General features: G+C 38.1%; 1 protein-coding gene across 1 annotated transcript in view; it reads left to right on the top strand.

Annotated features, from left to right (window-relative positions):
- Positions 1-19,630, top strand: part of LOC126474945 (iduronate 2-sulfatase) — a 122,589-nt gene extending 102,959 nt beyond the window's left edge. The window contains exon 7 of the mRNA XM_050102465.1: positions 19,135-19,630. Coding sequence (XP_049958422.1) covers positions 19,135-19,476 — 342 coding nt within the window. The 3' untranslated portion in view covers positions 19,477-19,630. The remainder of the gene's footprint in view (positions 1-19,134) is intronic.
- The last annotated feature ends 793 nt before the right edge of the window (positions 19,631-20,423 follow it).

Genomic DNA, 20,423 nt, shown 5'->3' with positions numbered 1-20,423 from the left:
GTGTGTATATATATCTTGTAATGTGACTTGTTCCACATCATATCGATAAAATAATTGGGAAAATGATCTATGGAACATAACATAACCAAAACTAAAACTACTAAACATAATTTAAGTACTAACTGTTGTACTGCATTGATTGCTCTGCTTTCAGATTTGGACTTAATTCTGGTTAAAATTTGACAATATAGAGGAATTAACACACCTACAACAGGGAGGACCCCTTGTGTCCTTATCTTTAAGACACCCATTTACAAGAAACTGTCACTCCATACTTTAAGAAGTTATAAGATTCACAGAAAGGATGACCTCAGTGGAGAGAGTTGGTGTTGCCATCATTATAAGTAGCAATTACCACAACTCATTTCACCACTTTAACACCAACTTGCAAGCAATTATTGCCATCATTCATATGCAGAATCAAAGGAGGAGACATAGTCTTTTCCTGTTATTAATGATGCTATAGGTAATGCACCTCTCCACAGCCTTATGATATAGCTTCCCCACCCATTTCTTCTTTGTGGGATGGCATATGCTACATGGCTCCTCTATTACCTGCCCAAAGCTGAGATATGAAATGCCTTTTGTTGATAGATCTTGGTCTTCTGCATATTGGGCAAAGCACCTATATCAGCACTGCTTCAGGGTAATTCTCTGTCATCAGTTCATAATTATGTTCTCCGACTCATGCACACATTGCTCAGTGGAAAATGGTCAAGATCAGCACATGAATGACCACTTAGTCATCTGGATACATCTGCTGAACTGAGCAGTGCCTGATAGAAAGCTGCCAACATGAGTGCTCAGCAAATCAAACTGGATTCTCTGCAGCCAACTGGCTGGGTTAGAATGTTGAGACAGCATTCAGCATTGAGTGTATCTTGCTGCTGATGCATCTACACCAGTTTTCAGGATGGCTGAAAAGACTATCTGCAATCAGGGACACGCAAGTAGCTCTTTAGAAGTCCAAGTCCAGGCCCTCTAGTGAGAGCCTTGTAGCCTTTTGACTGAGGAGGGTAAAAGAAGAAAACTAAATTCTGGCATCATTTCTGGAACTCCATTAACCATTCTCCTTATCCAGCAGAAGTCATTATGAGGATTTTTTTAGCTAGGTGCCTTATTAATACCATAATGAAGAATGGGAGCCTCATGATCAGCAGGAGGGACATTGTGGGGATCACATTAAAGGATTTCACTCATATCACTGGCAACACCAGGCAGGTTCCCATCCCACTTTCCAGTGCTACTAAGTAACAGTTGAGAGTGACAATTAGGACTCAGGTTCTATTAATGATGAAGTTTATAACTATCTTGTCTCTATGTGGGAGCTGGGTTCAGCATTGTCTGTAGCAAATGACCAAGTTCTAGATCTTACCAAAATCTATTACAGCCCATTCTGTCACATTACCAGTAATTCTAGGGAAATACTCCTCTCTTTTCTTTCTTTGTCTTAAAATAAAAATAAAAATAAAAGTATGGGAAGAGGCCAGTTCTCCAGCTCATCGAAGCAAGCTAATGGATGGTTATAATTGAAGTGCGGTTACTTGTAGAGGTCCAGTGTGGGCTGTATTACCATATGGCAGTGAAACTTGGTAGCTATGCTAATGTATTAATGCAGAACTGATTTACATTGGAGAAAAATTAGGTACAAATTTGGCCAACAGGTGAAAATACAATGCTGTACAGTATCTCACTGATGTCTATAGTGCTCATAATGAACAAACTGTGTAAGTGGGGGTTAGTAATAAAATCAACATTATGCCTTTCTCACTTATTTGACCTTTTCTGCCCATGTACTGTTCCTAATACATTACATATGAAAACATTTCTATACGTCTTCCTTGCGTTCACAGTTCCAGATTTGCACCTGGTGGCCAAAATAGGAACTAATTTTTTTCCAGCATAAATTGGTTCCACATTAATGCACTAGAATGCCAAACACATTTCATTGCCATAAGACAATTACAGCCCACACTAGATCTCTGTGAGTTGCTGCCCTTTAATTATAACCACTTGGTATTTCAGCCCATTCCTTAATACAGGAAAAGACTGGATGTGTCCTAGTAGCTATTATAGTGCTGCTCTCACCAGCTGTGTGTGAAAGACCTTAAAGGACTGTAGAATACAAACAGCTCATTAGTTGCTTTCAGAGTGGGTTCAGGGGGTACCACTCTTCCATTGATAACCTTAATCTGCTGGAGATTATTTCGCAGTAAGCTTCTCTACATAAGCCTTGTAGCATGTGTAAAGTATAAAAGTGAATTCTCGAAATTTAGTGAACGCATTTCAAGTTTACATTTCGTTATTGATGGTCTAAGAAGAGAAAATCACAGCCTGAAGCTCGAAAACGTACAACTACGAACGAAGGTAAACGTGCTTTTACTCCAACAAGATAAAATGGATAAATTGACGGAATGGAAGAAAATCAGTAACAAAAGCAGATCACCGGGCACTAATACTTCACAAACAGGAAGTGACAAAAACTTGGTGGATGTAAATAAATTTGCTCCTAGTGACAGTGTATCAGTGACTGGCGCAGAATCAAAACAAAAAACGTGTGTTAAAGTCTCTAAAAGTGAAAGTTATCACAAGGAAGTTTCATTTGATAACCCAAAGCCTATATCTTGACCAAATGAACGTTCGAGTTCTGACAACTACAAACTTTCTGCTCCAAATAAATCTATCAAACGTGTACACATTTTTGCGGACAGTCATGGTAGAGGCTTAGCAGATATCATAAAAAACAATCTTAGCAACGCTGAAGTGTGTGGAATAGTGAAACCTGGTGCAAAAATCGAGGAAGTATTATCAGGTTGCGATCCTGAGAACATTAAAAACGACTATGTGATAATAATTGGTGGTGCAAACAGTGTAGCCTGTAATGAAGGCCACGATGTGATACAAACGCTGGAAAAGAATTTCTCAGCGCTAAATCGCTCCAAGTTATTTGTTGTAAACATCCCGAAAAGACATGACTTGGAACCACAGTCATGTGTCAACGAAGCTATCTCACAAACAAACTATAAATTGACAAAGACTTGCAATCACTTTAATAACAGTTGTGTTGTAGATGTAAGCAGTTTTAGAAGAGAGTTGTTTACAAAACATGGTATGCACCTAAACCGGGCAGGAAAAAGAGCATTAGGTATTCTCTTAAAAGCAGCAATGACAGAACAACTCAACTCTACAAGATGCACTTCGTATAAACAAACTACAATAGATAAATGGTTTTCAAAAAAACAGGACAAGAGTGCATTCGTGAACTCGACAGTTAAGAATAATTTTTTAGGCAAAACCCTGTAACAGCCTCTGAAACGGATCAACTTGCAATCTTCCACCAAAATATTAGATGCCTGTTTAATAAACTAAACAAACTCTCAGTCAATGTGCAAGACAATGGAAGCATAGATCATGCCCATGTACTATGCTTCACTGAGCATCATGCCTGCTCAGGGATGGAAAGGCTGGTAATACCTGACTACAACCTGATGTCTTCATACTGCAGAAACCAAAGAAAAGGTGGTGGTGTTGCAATTTTTGTTAAGAACAGTATCAATTGCAAAGAAATGTATGTTCAAAATTTTTGTTTAGAGCAACATTTTGAATCATGTGGCATCGAAATTTCTGTAAGTAATTCCACCCTATTAATTGTGGCAATTTATAGAGCAGCTTCAGGAAATCTTGACCTCTTTTTGAAGCAGCTTGATTTGCTTTTACTGCACTTATTCAACTATAAAAGAGATGTTGTACTACTTGGAGATTTCAACATCAACTTTCTAACACATAGTAGTGGGAAGACAGACCTAGAAAATCCAATGTACACTTACAACCTTCTGCCAGTGGTCAATTTTCCCACCAGAGTAACTTCATATTCAAGCACACTAATTGACAACATTTTTGTAGACCAAGAGAAATTGGGCAGTATCAGTGTTAGTAAAATAATAAATGGTCTTCCTGACCATGATGGTCAGTGACTTACCATCAAAAATATAAATGTTTGTCAGAATAAAACTGAGCCAAAGTGGAAGGTATTCAGGCCCATAAATATACTAACAATCAAAACATTCATATCATGCCTCCATAATGTAAATTGGAGTCACATATATTCCGAAACAGATGTAAATTCCAAGTATAACCTGTTTAGTAAAGAAATTGCATCAATATTTGAAACCTCCTTCTTAAAAAAAGTATATAGGAATGTACCAAAAGAAAACACAAAAAAACCATGGATAACAAATGGGATTAGGACATCTTGCAAACAAAAAAGAATCTTGTACATAAGAGCAAAAGAATCAGGAAACCCCAGTCAAATAAATAATTATAAAAAGTATTGTAAAACTTTGAGTAAGGTAATCAAACTTTCAAAAAGTGCATATTTTAGATCCATAATCAACCAATCCAGTAATAAAATTAAAGCAATCTGGGACATAATAAGGGGCGAGACTGGTACAAACAGTGCCAGTAAACCAGTAGATATTGTACTAAACATTGATGACAATACTGTAAGCAACCAAGAGACTATTGCGAATGCATTCAATGACTACTTCATAAGTGCTGCAGAGCAAATAGGTTGCAGTGGATCCTTAGAAAGTGCCATGGATCTACTGAAGCACAGTTTTCCCATTCCAGTGAGTGAGATAAGGATATCCCCCATAACCAGATATGAGATTTAAAAAACCATTGCCTCATTAAAATGTAAGGGATCATCTGGTGTAGATAATATCTCCAGTAAGCTGCTAAAAACCTGCTCTGACCAATTAAGCAAAGTATTAGCTCATATATGTAATGCCTCTATGTACCAGGGTGTTTTCCCAGAGGGCATGAAACTTGCTATAGTGAAGCCTCTCCACAAAAAGGGAGACACAATGCAAGTCTCAAACTATCGTCCAATCTCCCTCCTGTCCACTTTTGCTAAATTCCTTGAGAAACTACTGCACTCCATAATTGTAAGGCACCTAGAAAACTTTGGCATAATAAGTGATAGACAGTTCAGTTTCCGGAAAAGTATGCCCACAACTGAGGTCATATTTTCTTTCACAAATGATATACTGGAATCCCTAAATAATAAAATGAAGGCAGCCTTCGACTGTGTGGACCACAAAATACTCCTCAACAAAGCACGCCACTATGGGATCACTGGGGCACTGGGAAGCTGGCTAAAATCCTACCTCCAAAACAGGAAGCAGAAGGTAATTCTCAATGGGAGCAATAAAGAGGGAGAGGTAGTAGAGTCAGACTGGAGCACTGTACTCCGTGGAGTACCCCAGGGATCCATCCTTGGTCCGTTGCTGTTTCTGATATACATAAATGACCTACCTTTTTCATGCAATACATGCAAGTTCACCATGTTTGCTGACGACACCAGCATTTTGATTAGTAACAAACAGCTCACTGATATAGAGGTTGATGCCAACAAATTACTTACAGTACTATTAACCTGGTTCCAAGTGAACTCGCTCACAGTAAACCTGAGCAAAACAAATGATATCCATTTCAGCCTTGACCACAAACTCCCCCAGGAGATTACTGTTTTAAATAACAATAATCAGATAGAAAGGGTACACTGCACCAAATTCTTAGGCCTCCACATAGACGGTAGGCTCAACTGGGACCACCATGTCCTCGAGACTGTAAAAAGGCTGTCCTCAGCAATTTTTGCCATTAGGACAATCTCACAATTTGGAGACATAAATGTCACGAAGTCCACATACTTTGCATACTTCCACTCCATTATGTGTTATGGAATCATCTTCTGGGGCAATTCACCCTCATCTAAAAAAATGTTCTTCATGCAGAAAAAAGTAGTCCGTATAATGTGCAGAGTACCCCTGAGAACCTCCTGCCATACGCTCTTTGAAAAACTTGGAATACTTTCCACAACCTGCCAGTATATTTTTTCCCTAATGAGTTTCTTGGTTGACAATCCTGCCCACTATGAAACCAATGAAAGCTTCCATTATCACAATACAAGAAAGAAGGCTGACCTCCACTTTGAACTAAAAAGTTTAACTCGGGTACAGAAAGGAGTGCATTACTCCAGTGTCAAAATATTTAACTTATTACCGAGCTATATAAAAAGTCTATGTAGTAACAGTACATCATTCAAAAACAATCTAAAGACATATTTAATCGAGAAAACGTTTTACTCACTTGATGAATACTTCAACAGAGAAAAGTAGTCTTTGTATGTATTTATATTTACTGTTGTTTGTTTATGTTCTTTTTGTTCCTATTTGTAACCATATACTTACTGTGACAAATAGGCTTTTGCAATGTGATAAACTTTGCATAATGTATTATTCCTATGACTTTATTTTAGTTCATTATTATTTTTGCAAGTCTTATGTAATTTATGTCTAGTTCTGCTCTTGTAAACTAATTGATACCATGGTCTGTGAACATATATTACTCAATTCGTTCTACATCCTAGCATCATACACATAACAGGATCTATGGAATTTGTAGATAAATAAATAAATAAATAAGCAACTCTTGAATGTATCTTTCTTGGCGATGGAGCATTTAGAGTCACAACATCGTTGCCCAGCTCCATAAATGGAGCTTCCAGTAACATCTCCAAAATGTTGTATGGTCATTCCTCTCCTTACACTATTTTAGATATTGAGTCAGAGATACCATATCAGATTATTTTATACAAGAGGCAGGTGTCCATCAAGGTAGCATTTTGAATGTGACACTGTTTTTAATAGCTGTTGACAGCATTACACCCTGAAATGTTTCTGCTCACATATATGATGTAATTAATCTTAAAATTTGATTTATTTCTTGCATTATAGTTAATATTGGAAACAAGTTATTCCAGGTAATAAGTAGTAGTTTTTGGAGTACATTAACATTTAACTTGTCAAGTGGAGGTGTTTGTGGTTGTTGATCAGATTAACACACCATTTTTATTTGTTGCAGAAATGCTAGGGTTGTTTATTTTTGGATTCCACTATATTTTTGCTCGTATTTTTACTTTTTGAAACAAAAGTTCAGCACACAGTAGTTTTTAATTTTCCTCATTTATTCATAAAAACTGTGACAAACAAAATATTGCCCTAATATTGACAACTTTGAGCCAAGAATGAACTAAATAGTGAACAAGACTGAGTGACACTTAAGTTGTGGTCACTTACACAGCATCTTGACAGTCAGAATTGTATTTACTTCTTGTTAGAACTTACATCACAGTTAAAATTTTACTGTAAGTTGTTTCATGTTAAAATTTACTTGAAAATTAAGGGGAATGTAATTAAAATGATGACCTTTTATCATCATTTGCCTTTTTTGACAAAATTACAAAACCTTCTACATTTACCTTTCACTCCCCTTAATTCAACATTTTATCTTATTTACTTTGGGCTTCAACACTTTCCCACAAGAACTGGAATACTAATTAATATAATCACCTTATCTGTAAATACAACTGTTCGGAATTTGACATCTTTATATGAAATTTACATGAATTATGTAACATTAACAATACAATGTTTTACCTATTCCCATATTACATACTCCATATTAGTCAACTATTTTGTTTATAGAATAATGAGTATAAATAAAAGAAAAATTACAGGAAAATGAACGTAATTGAATAGTACCAATGCAATACTATGAGGCAGTAAAAGAACCGAAAGATTAACTATCAAAAATGAAATATGCAAGTGTATCATGTTCTATGTTAGTTTTGTGTATCATGACATTTCATTATCAGAAATATCATGTAGTATAGTTGGTGAATCTTTGTCTGTTGCATTAGAATATGCAATAAAAAGCCTAATTCAGTGTTCTTTATTTGTGGAGACCTTTTCAGGTTTTAGCAACTCCTTTAGTCTTGCAGTAAGTAATCACCAACTGCCAACAACTATTAACAGGTTGGAGGAAGGGTCACTAGAATACAGTTTTAGGATTTTGTGCCTTTACGTACCTGAACTAAACTTGAGGAACACCATTTTAAATTTTAATTAGAAACTTTTGGTTAGAAACTTAATGGCTACCACATTTGGGGGCTTAGGAAATTGATCACTCAAAGCTCTTGGTATGATGAAATGAACTGCACACAGGATATGGGAAGCCAAGGAAGTTTGCTTGCTCAGGTTTTATAGAACTTTTGTTTTGGCCTAGTCTGGTTATGTATGCTCAGTGCATGTGTCAATGAGACAATGATACCTGAAGGTAATGGATGCAGTCCATCATGAGGTAATTAGATTGCTCACAGGATTGTTTAGAACAAGACACAAGCCAAATCTCTTTACCAAATCTACTCAAAACCACTTCATATAAAATTTCAACTCCTAGTTGTGTGAAAAGTATACAAAATATATTCAATACTAAAAGCATCTGCATACCATGCTACTGCTTGCCCACTCTTGGTGCACATTTTCAATAGTCATCCAAGAGCAATGAGATCATTTGGGAACTGAGCAAAGAGCCATCTTTTAGGTGTGAGTGTGGCAAATATCACCATTTTACACTAAGGATGTAGTAAATCACCCCCTTGCTTATGCAAAGGTCCAAAACTATTTTAAAATTGACTAATTTAAGAAAAGACTGCACTTCTAATCTAGTTTTTATAAATTTATGTAATAATATTTTAGATGAGCACCACAATTTTAAGACTGGGCATTCAGATGGACCAAAACAGGAGGAGTCTTTTGGTTGCTCAGTATTTTCCTTGCTAGTGCCATTAGGATCTGTCTTCCAAGTGTATTTACAGTAGTGTGTCATGCTGAGTTGCATTTGGTTCTGAAGGCACTGAAACACATGACATGCAGCCAAGGGAAGATGTTTCTCATTAGCTCTGATTCCCTTAATGCTCTACATGTTCTGCAACAAGTGCATCCAGCAGAAGAAAATTATACAGAACATATCTGATATTATTCTTCTCTTGCTTTGACAGCACAGAGAGTTGGTATCATTCTACACAGTGCCTGGGCACACAAGAATAAAGGGAAATGGATAAGCTGACAGAGGACCCAGACAGGGGAGACAGATTTAGACAACATGCCATCCCCTTACAGGCAGTGAATTCACTGTTATGCTAGAAGGTTATGCATCAATGGGAGGCAGAGTGGCTTGAGGCAAAGGACAACAACTGCGAGCTGCGAAAACAGCTATTCATCTGTGGTGTTCCTCATTCTGGTCACACAGGCAAAATGAATTCCCACTCACCATATCTGTATAGGATGTAGGCCTCTTACATATGGCTTTTCATTCCAGAGGGAGAATCTGTCTGTTTGTAGCATCTGAGATGTACACATTTTGGTACATTATTTTTAGTGGAGTGCATTTCATATTCTAATGACAGGACAGTAGTAGATTGCAAGGTCTTCCCTCTTGTGCTTTGCATTTATCAATTTCCATAACACTTCATATGGGCCTTCTACCTGCACATTATCATGCAATTATATGTCTATATATAATTGAAAGATTTCCCAGGAATATTTTTTGTTTATTCTTCAAGTTCTTGCCATTCTGTCTTAGTTCTCTTTGATGTCTGTAAAATTGTTTTCAATAGCCTTTTTTACAGTAAAACCTACTCCTCATTTTTCATCCTGCTCTGTTCCTTTGTAAGAAAATACGATTCAATTTTATTTCCATTTTGTGTTTCTTTCTTTCTTTCTTCAGCACACATGTGATAGTTTTAGTGTATCACATTTGGCTTTAATTAACCTTCTTTGTGTACTAAAGTTGTATAATTTATTGTGCCTACATAGAAATGATTGTATTTGCTATTTAGTTGAACTTTTAGAGTGACATGGGCTCATAAGTAACTGGGAAAGTCCCATCACCTGATTCCATTACCTGAGCTTTGGCAATCCACTAATCCCAATATTCTTTCATACAGTCCAGAATGCTGATGCCTAGCAACTTGCGTATGGCAGTAGGGTCTCTAACAAATCTACCCATAGTATACTATTCTGCTAGAACTTGAAGAGTTTTTCAAGAAATGTGACCAGTGCTAACGTCAGCAGAGCTATCCTTGCAGCAGTTTCAGCCATGAGCTAAATGTTTCTGCTGGCCTTCCTCACACAGAAGGCTGAACAAAAGTTACACCACAGTAGTTGTATAAAGAAATTGGAATAGTTTGTGTTGGGTAGGTGCAAGGACATGTATTGCACTTGACTCTTTCCCTTCATCATCCAATATTATCACAGACTTGAACAAATTGAACATGTCCTCAACAAGGTCTGCCTTCCTTTTGCCCTGCCTTAAAATTTAGAGCATCCTTCCTACCTCCCACAAAGTTATATTTTAATATCCGCACAGTCTGTGAAATATCATGATTCCTCCTTTTGCAACACCTACTCCTAATGCCCTGTAATTTCTTCACAGCCACTGCCAAACCCTGGCTTATAACAAAGTTGACCACCCAGTGGAGGAATGTACGAGCACAGCAAACTCAATTTCAAACACCCTGTGCCACGTGAATCCTCCCCAAACACCAGCTTCTCCAAATTATGTAAATGGACACTGTCTTTACCCTACTGCCCTCAGTACTGGTTAACCCCTGTCTCACAACCATCTCCACCCCTGTCCCAAGTCTCCCACTTTACTCATTTAACATGTACTATGGTATTTTTCTCTCTATGATCTCCCCCCTCCTCTTACTCTGTTCTATCTGCCCCTCCCCCCACCCCCCCCCCCACCCCCACCCCTCCACCCCCCATCCTCCACCCCCTCTCTCTCTCTCTCTCTCTCTCTCTCTCTCTCTCTATCTCTCTCTCTCTTTCCTATCCCATTCTCCTGTGGCCTCTCCCTCCCAGCCATCAGTCTACCTTTCCTCCATCCCTAGCTTACCTCTCTGTTCTTGTTGATCTCACCAACTCCAATTGACACAGTTCCTCACAGTTGACTTCTGTGCTGCAGCACTTGGCTTTGATCACTCACACTGAGCCTCAACTTGGTTACCTTTAATCTTTCCATTATGAGCAGTACAATAAATGCTATCAGTGTAAGTGGAAACAGTGCTGAGAAACTCTATTTGAGAGGCACCAAAAATGAAACAGTCAATGAATACTCTTGATAAAGTCAAGTCGACTACTGGAATCACAATTATTTTTGGTTACAGCTTCATATATGTTTATGTTTATACTTCATGAATCACTAGAAAGAGTGTGACAGAAGGAAATTTCTGTAGTACCATATATTGAGGATTCTTCCTTTTTCCAGCTGAAGATGGAGTGTGAAGGAATGGTTGGTCGTGTGTCTTAGTACAAGCTGTTATTTCTCCATTCTTATCTTTGTAGTCTCTGTAAAATCTTAATGCACTTTCTAATTGAGATTTCTCATGTGCTATAAACCATTAATTCACGTGGTGCCTGTTGTTACCTAAACTTCTGTCTGGAGCACCTATATAAAATAAAAGGAAGATCAGAGATAACAAAATGGCTCTGACCTCAATGGGACTTAACATCTGAGGTCATCAGTCCCGTAGAACTTAGAACTACTTAAACCTAACTAACCTAAGGACATCACACACATCCATGCCCGAGGCAGGATTCGAACCTGCGACCGTAGCAGTCGTGCAGTTCCGGACGGAAGCGCCTAGAACCGCTTGGCCACAGCGGCCAGCAGAGATAACAACCTGTTGAAATTAGGTCATAAGAGACAGATGTGAAAACTAAAAGGAGTGGGACAGAAGGCTTCTTTGCAGCTTAAATTTGAATATCTGAAGTTAATCACTTGCATGTTTCAGTCCTGCTAGAAGCCTTTCGATGGTGGCTAGAGAGTAATGCACATCTTTCTGTAAAATGGTTTAGACAGTGCTAATAGTTTTCAACCTAGTGTTTAATTAGTGGACGCTGCAGTTCCTTTTGAACAATTCCTGCAAGGGCAAATGTACATAGATGGCAGAGTTAGAATACCATAAAGTTTGTGAACTGACCTTTCCTGTTTACGAATCTGCATATTAGCCCTAAATATGATGCAATAGCACATAGTGGAGTGAAAATAAGTGATATTCCAGTATTAGCTGTGTAAGTGTTTTATAATCCATCTGTTATGTGGACAAACTGCAGATTCGCATTATCCTATCAATGTACTGAAGTTTGCCATTTGCTTAACTTACAACTTAGTTTCTGTAATTATTCCATTTAATATCTTCATGCACATTGTTCTTCCCAAGAATTTGTATGGTGTTAATGATTCTGGTTCTGATTAATCAATTGTGCAGTAAAACATTACTACATTTTGTGATGTGCACAACTTTATATTTCTTTACAATGAGAGTAGTGTAAAGAATAGCTGTCAGTCTTTATAATAGGCTGATATTTTGACAAGATACAAATCAATAGTACAATTTTTGTAGCCTAATTCTTCCTCATTTAGATAGACTATTTTAAAACAAGTTAAGATAAATATGGTGTTATACAAGAAAAACCTCCTTTTAATAAGCCTACCATGGTGCATCAAAATGTTAGAAGACTTAAAAACAAACATAATGTTTCATTTGCTTACACAACTAGGAAGTCAAAACAAAAGTGTTGTACTGTGTCTGCCCTAATGTTTAACAAAATGTTAACCACAGACAATATTAGCAATATATTTTTGTAGGGGATTGTCATAATAGTAAAAAAAGTTTAGTTAACATATACTAAATGCAGTAATTTCTGCTTAACTCAAGAACTGGAAGATAATACATATTAACTGATGCAAAAAATAAATTATAATTCTTACATTATATTAATGACTTATAAAAATGTTTTGGACCTCTTTGATGTCTTCAGATGCATGTGGGTTTAGATTCAATGTTTAATAAAATGTTAACCAAAGACAATATTAGCAACATATTTTTGTAGGGGATTTTGATGTATACTAAAATAATTTTGGTTCACTTCTACTAAAAGCAGTAATTTCTGCTTAACTCAAAATCCTGAAGAAAATGCATATTAACTGCTACTGTACTAAAAAAAAATCATTTACCAATGCATGTGGGCTTAGATTAAAGGGGATCAAGCTTTCTGAAACTAAAAAGTAAAATTACTGGGAAGTAAAAATAAAACATTAACCAAAACAATAGCAGTCTGTTCAAAAGTGCATAGCTTTGTACATCTGTGTAATTAAAATCTGCTGTTGGCTAACATTTGATACCCTGTTGCTACACCCCGTGTATTGTAACATGCTTGGCTCTTCTGTGATGTGCTGCCCACAAGATGATCAAGGTATACTATTTTTCGAAGGCAGCCCTCCTGAGGTCGTCCAATGTGTCAGGAAGCTTCCTGCGATGATACAGTTCACGTTTAAAATGGTCTCAAGCATGCTCAGTTGTGTTCATATCAGCAGATACAATAGGCCATTCACTTTGGTTGGTTCCTGCCACATGGAATAAGGTTGTCATGAGATGGACACAGTTTGCTAATTCATTATAATCTTCAAAGATTTCATGTTGATTTGAGAGCTAGACAATTGACTGTAAGAAACTGAACCAAAACTGAACAGCCTTCAAATCACCTAAAATAGTGATAACAGATATCTGACGTTCTTATACAATACTGGCCAAAAACATGACTGGTCAACCTGCCTCCTCCATGCTTGAGATATGAATTGGTAACAGGCCATCTTCCCATCTTCTACATTGATCACCAGGTATCAAACAATGCACTCACCAATGAAGAGAACCTGATGCCATTGATCAAATATCTATTCCAGCTGTTCCCTTGCACATCTCTATCCCATGATCCAGTGGTGAGAGTTTTATATTGTATTTCATAATACATGCCTGATGGTCAAATTGATTGTGTGGGGGTGGTTATGTACTGTCTGAGTCGACAGAACTGTCAGTTGCCTTCAAAATGGTGGTGCACAGTTGTGTTGCATTCTCCTTGGACACATCCAAGTCATAATATGTTGTAGGTGCCAGTCATCAGCTGGTGTTCCTACAGGTGAGGATTTATAAAGGAGATCTTTATTGTTTTCTATCTTATGACAGCAATAAAAAGTTGAACAATGTCACTGTGGTGTACACCCTACATGGGCAACTTTGCTAGCTGACATGAACATTGCAACAAATGACAATGCATTCTCAGTCCAAGCCTTAAATGATGGTGGACAGTATACGCAAATTGCACTGCTCCATTCATGGTTTAATACACAGTGTGCTTTGCCAAACTACACTGAAAGTGCAGATTTACATTTACCCAATTACACGAGGAGTTCCACAGCAATCTCTGGTGCTTAAATCAGTGTTATGAAAGAAGTATCCAATCAAGAAAATACAATCTATGTCAGTCATGAGGGTAGTACAAAGTTAGTTTTGATCATTTTAGATCCCCAACGGGAAATTTTCAAAAACACACACACACACACACACACACACACACACACACACACACACACACACACACACACACACACACATATGAATATAATAGAGGGAAACATTCCACATGGGAAAAATATATCTAAAAACAAAGATGATGAGACTTACCAAACAAAAGCGCTGACAGGTCGATAGACACACAAACAACCACAAACATACACACAAAATTCAAGCTTTCGCAACAAACGATTGCTTCGTCAGGAAAGAGGGAAGGAGAGGGAAAGACAAAAGGATGTGGGTTTTAAGGGAGAGGGTAAGGAGTCATTCCAATCCCGGGAGTGGAAAGACTTACCTTAGGGGGAAAAAAGGACAGGTATACACTCGCGCGCACACACACACACACACACATATCCATCCACACATACACAGACACAAGCAGACGTTTGTAGAGGCAAAGAGTCCACAAGCAGACATATTTAAAGACCAATATGTCTGCTTGTGTCTGTATATGTGTGGATGGATATGTGTGTGTGTGCGAGTGTATACCCGTCCTTTTTTCCCCCTAAGGTAAGTCTTTCTGCTCCCAGGATTGGAATGACTCCTTACCCTCTTCCTTAAAACCCACATCCTTTCGTCTTTCCCTCTCCTTCCCTCTTTCCTGATGAGGCAACAGTTTGTTGTGAAAGCTTGAATTTTGTGTGTATGTTTGTGTTTGTTTGTGTGTCTTTCGACCTGCCAGCTCTTTTGTTTGGTAACTCACATCATCTTTGTTTTTTGAGACATTCCACGTGGGAAAAATATATCTAAAAACAAAGATGATGTGACTTACCAAATGAAAGTGCTGGCAAGTTGATAGACACACAAACAAACACAAACATACACACAAAATTCAAGCTTTTAGGTTAGAGGGACCCCCCCTTGGGCGAAACGATAAAATACCTGACGGCTTACCAGAGAGGACATTATCATCGTTTATAAAGAATGTCCGTCCTCGGAGACCAAAAACAGGAAAAGTTAACGTAATATTGGTAAACTGCAGGAGTATCCAGGGCAAGGTTCCTGAATTAGTATCTCTTATTGAAGGAAATAGTGCGCATATAGTATTAGGAACGGAAAGTTGGTTAAAACCGGAAGTGAACAGTAACGAAATCCTAGACACAGAATGGAATATATACCGCAAGGATAGGATAAACGCCAATGGTGGAGGAGTATTTATAGCAGTAAAGAATTCAATAATATCCAGTGAAGTTATTAGCAAATGCGAATGTGAAATAATCTGGGTTAAGTTAAGTATCAAAGGTGGGTCAGATATGATAGTCGGATGCTTCTATAGACCACCTGCATCAGCAACCGTAGTAGTTGAGCGCCTCAGAGAGAACCTGCAGAACGTCGTGAAGAAGTTTCGTGATCATACTATTGTAATAGGGGGAGACTTCAATCTACCAGGTATAGAATGGGATAGTCACAGAATCAGAACTGGAGCCAGGGACAGAGACTCTTGTGACATTATCCTGACTGCCTTGTCCGAGAATTACTTCGAGCAGATAGTTAGAGAACCAACTCGTGAAGCTAACGTTTTAGACCTCATAGCAACAAATAGACCGGAACTTTTCGACTCCGTGAATGTAGAAGAGGGTATCAGTGATCATAAGTCAGTGGTTGCATCAATGACTACAAGTGTAATAAGAAATGCCAAGAAAGGAAGGAAAATATATTTGCTTAACAAGAGTGATAGGGCACAAATCGCAGAATATCTGAGTGACCACCATCAAACGTTCATTTCTGAGGAAGAGGATGTGGAACATAAATGGAAAAAATTCAGAAACATCGTCCAGTACGCCTTAGATAAGTTCGTACCGACTAAGGTCCAAAGCGAGGGGAAAGATCCACCGTGGTATAACAATCATGTACGAAAGGTACTACGGAAACAAAGAAAGCTTCATCATAGGTTTAAGAGTAGTCGAATCATAGCTGATAAGGAAAAGCTGAACGAAGCGAAAAAGAGCGTAAAGAGAGCAATGAGAGAAGCATTCAACGAATTCGAACATAAAACATTGGCAAACAATCTAAACAAGAACCCTAAAAAGTTTTGGTCATATGTAAAATCGGTAAGCGGATCTAAATCCCCTATTCAGTCACTCGTTGACCACGATGGCACCGAAACAGAGGACGACCGAAGAAAGGCAGAAATACTGAATTCAGTGTTCCGAAACTGTTTCACTGCGGAAAATCGTAACACGGTCCCTGACTTCAGCCGTCGCACGGACGCCAAAATGGAAAATATTGAAATAAACGATATCGGAATTGAAAAACAACTGCTATCACTTAGTAGCGGAAAAGCATCCGGACCAGACGAGATACCCTTAAGATTCTACAGTGATTATGCTAAAGAACTTGCCCCCTTTCTATCAGCAATTTATCGTAGATCGCTGGAAGAACGTAAAGTACCTAGCGACTGGAAGAAAGCGCAGGTCGTTCCCATTTTCAAGAAAGGTCATAAATCAGATGCGAATAATTATAGGCCTATTTCGCTTACGTCAATCTGTTGTAGAATAATGGAACATGTTTTGTGTTCTCGTATTATGACGTTCTTAGATAATACAAATCTCCTTCATCATAACCAACATGGATTCCGCAAACAGAGATCATGTGAAACTCAGCTCGCCCTATTTGCCCAAGAAATTCACAGTGCCGTAGACACTGGCGAGCAGATTGATGCCGTATTCCTGGACTTCAGGAAGGCATTTGATACGGTTCCGCACTTACGTTTAGTGAAAAAAATACGAGCCTACGGAATATCGGACCAGGTTTGTGACTGGATTCAGGATTTCCTAGAAGAAAGAACACAACATGTCATTCTTAACGGTTCAAAATCTGCAGATGTAGAGGTAATTTCGGGAGTACCGCAGGGAAGCGTGATAGGACCTTTATTGTTTACAATATACATAAATGACTTAGTTGACAACATCGGTAGCTCCGTGAGGCTATTTGCAGATGACACGGTTGTCTACAAGAAAGTAGCAACATCAGAAGACTCGTACGTACTCCAGGAGGACCTGCAGAGGATTAATGCATGGTGCGACAGCTGGCAGCTTTCCCTAAACGTAGATAAATGTAATATAATGCGCATACATAGGGGCAGAAATCCATTCCAGTACGATTATGCCATAGGTGGTAAATCATTGGAAGCGGTAACGACCGTAAAATACTTAGGAGTTACTATCCGGAGCGATCTGAAGTGGAATGATCACATAAAACAAATAGTGGGAAAAGCAGGCGCCAGGTTGAGATTCATAGGAAGAATTCTAAGAAAATGTGACTCATCGACGAAAGAAGTAGCTTACAAAACGCTTGTTCGTCCGATTCTTGAGTATTGCTCATCAGTATGGGACCCTTACCAGGTTGGATTAATAGAAGAGATAGACATGATCCAGCGAAAAGCAGCGCGATTCGTCATAGGGACATTTAGTCAGCGCGAGAGCGTTACGGAGATGCTGAACAAGCTCCAGTGGCGGACACTTCAAGAAAGGCGTTACGCAATACGGAGAGGTTTATTATCGAAATTACGAGAGAGCACATTCCGGGAAGAGATGGGCAACATATTACTACCGCCCACATATATCTCGCGTAATGATCACAACGAAAAGATCCGAGAAATTAGAGCAAATACGGAGACTTACAAGCAGTCGTTCTTTCCACGCACAATTCGTGAATGGAACAGGGAAGGGGGGATCAGATAGTGGTACAATAAGTACCCTCCGCCACACACCGTAAGGTGGCTCGCGGAGTATAGATGTAGATGTAGAAATGGTTGCTTCATCAGGAAAGAGGGAAGGAGAGGGAAAGACAAAATTATGTGGGTTTTAAGGGAGAGGGTAAGGAGTCATTCCAATCCCGGGAGTGGAAAGACTTACCTTAGGGGGAAAAAAGGACAGGTATACACTCGCACACACACACATATCCATCTGCACATTCACAGACACAAGCAGACATTAAAAACACTTTATGGGCATCTTAAGATCCATAATCACAGAACTTGCAACAAAAAAGTTGCAAAATCCCATGTGTATTATAATCTTACCCTTTCTTTGAGATAATGACCATAAGGAATATAACATGCCACTCCGAATGACATGGTGACCAGTTACATGGCTGTCCCACTAATGAAAACAGGTAAAACTCTGTTTTGTCTAATATTTTTCAAGTTCTGGTATTATGGATCTGAAGTGGACTGAACTGGCTGAAACTGGTTATCTATGTAACAAAATCTGATCTTGGTAATAAGGTGTTCAATAAGAATACTAGACTCTCAAATAGAAACAATATGGATTAAACACTTTTAATCTAGGTTGTGTTGTTGATTTTCCTACCTGTAGTGCACAAGACAGCACAACACTAATACCATGTTAATGATAGAAATGTTTGCCTAGATGTGGTCATGTTGCACCAGTAGCCATATCTAACAGCTTGCCTGATAACTATGAAGTGTTAAAATGAAAAATGTTGAATGAATTGTTAATGAACAGACACCAGAGCTCCAATCCAGTTGTATATATAGTCAACTGGAGTGATGAATGCATTCTCTAGGGGGGGGAAAAAACATAACTAATTACACAGAAAATCGTTGATTACAAACAGAAGTGTTTTCAAACTGCAGACATATTATTTAAAACAAAAAATATCATAATCAAGAATCTGAAAAAACTGAGTGGTAAAATTCTGTTTTAATATGATTTGTTGTTACACTTCAATAATGATCATTGGAACTACTTTGCTACATGTCATAAAAATGAAAGTGATTTCATATTTACATTTTCTGATTGGATTTTGATGTTGTGCAATGTCTAAGTTTAATTTGAACTGTGTTCCAGGGGCAGTTCACAACAAGGAAGAAAGCAGCATTTAGTCAGTATCCTCGTCCAGGAATGTATCCAACACTAAAACCAAACAGTGACAAACCCCATCTTTCTCAAATAGAATATATGGGTTATTCGCTCAGGACACACACACATCGCTACACTGAATGGGTGTATTTTCAGAAGCAAATTTTCCAACCTGACTGGACAAAAGTTGTTGCAAGAGAACTGTATGATCACACAATAGACCCACTGGAAGACCTAAACTTGGCCGACAGACCGCAGCTCCATGATCTAGTGCACATTTTGAGTGCACAGCTCCATGCTGGCTGGAGACATAATCTTGCCACTGAATGAAAAATGAGAAGGAAAAGGAAGCTACATCTAACCAAAGTATCATACCACACACTTTTTTCCTTATTTTATCAAATTGTAGGTCGAGCACACACAACTCATATTTCATTTTATGAGTTTGTTCTTTCGTTAATAAAGAGCACATCTTATGTCATAACAGATGTAGTTGAGATTGAAATGTGAAGCTCATATATTTCTTACTTATGCCAAAGCAACTGTTATCTAATATTTTGACAGTTTGTCATTCATTTTTGATGATGAATAAATACCAGAATGATAAAAATGACTAATTTATTAACAAACTTGTTTGATATAGCTATGATCGTCTAGTTTGTTAAAATTTTAATATAAACCTTCAGTTTCCAAATATAGCTAATTGCAGGCTTTGAGCACAGTTGCAAGATAAATGTTTAATAATTTAGCTTTCTGTAACTCTTCTGATAAACTCATAATTCACTTGCAGCAAGGCTAGAAGAGAATGAATCTTGTTTTGTTGAAGTAAACAAGTTATGCCTCTTTTAACATACGTCTGTGGGTGAAAGTCAGTGGCTTATTAAAACAGACACCAGTATTAAGTTCCACAGCTACATGCATTAATAGGAGAGAATATTTGTTAGTGTGTGTCTTCAAAGGATGAAGAGATTCTTTGAGACAGCTGCAAATATTCTTTTTTCACTCATGAGTAGCCAAATTGGAGACACATACCAAATAGCAAGTAGGAAATGGTTCAAGGCATGGATTCTCTGAGACCCCAAAACTACTGGAGAGTCATCCTTGACTACAAGTGATCAGCTACCACACTCATCTCATGAGCATGCTTCAGAGCTGACTCCAAGATGTATACATTTCATGTGATGGGATCTGTTCTTGCTCATTAGGTTGAATATCAAGTGAAGTGCAGACCACTGAAGCTCCATCAAGACCATGGAGCGTTTCTCATTTGAATTTGA

This window comes from Schistocerca serialis, chromosome 4, assembly GCF_023864345.2.
Source record: "Schistocerca serialis cubense isolate TAMUIC-IGC-003099 chromosome 4, iqSchSeri2.2, whole genome shotgun sequence".
NCBI lineage: Eukaryota > Metazoa > Arthropoda > Insecta > Orthoptera > Acrididae > Schistocerca > Schistocerca serialis.
This window is presented reverse-complemented; position numbering and strand designations above follow the sequence as displayed.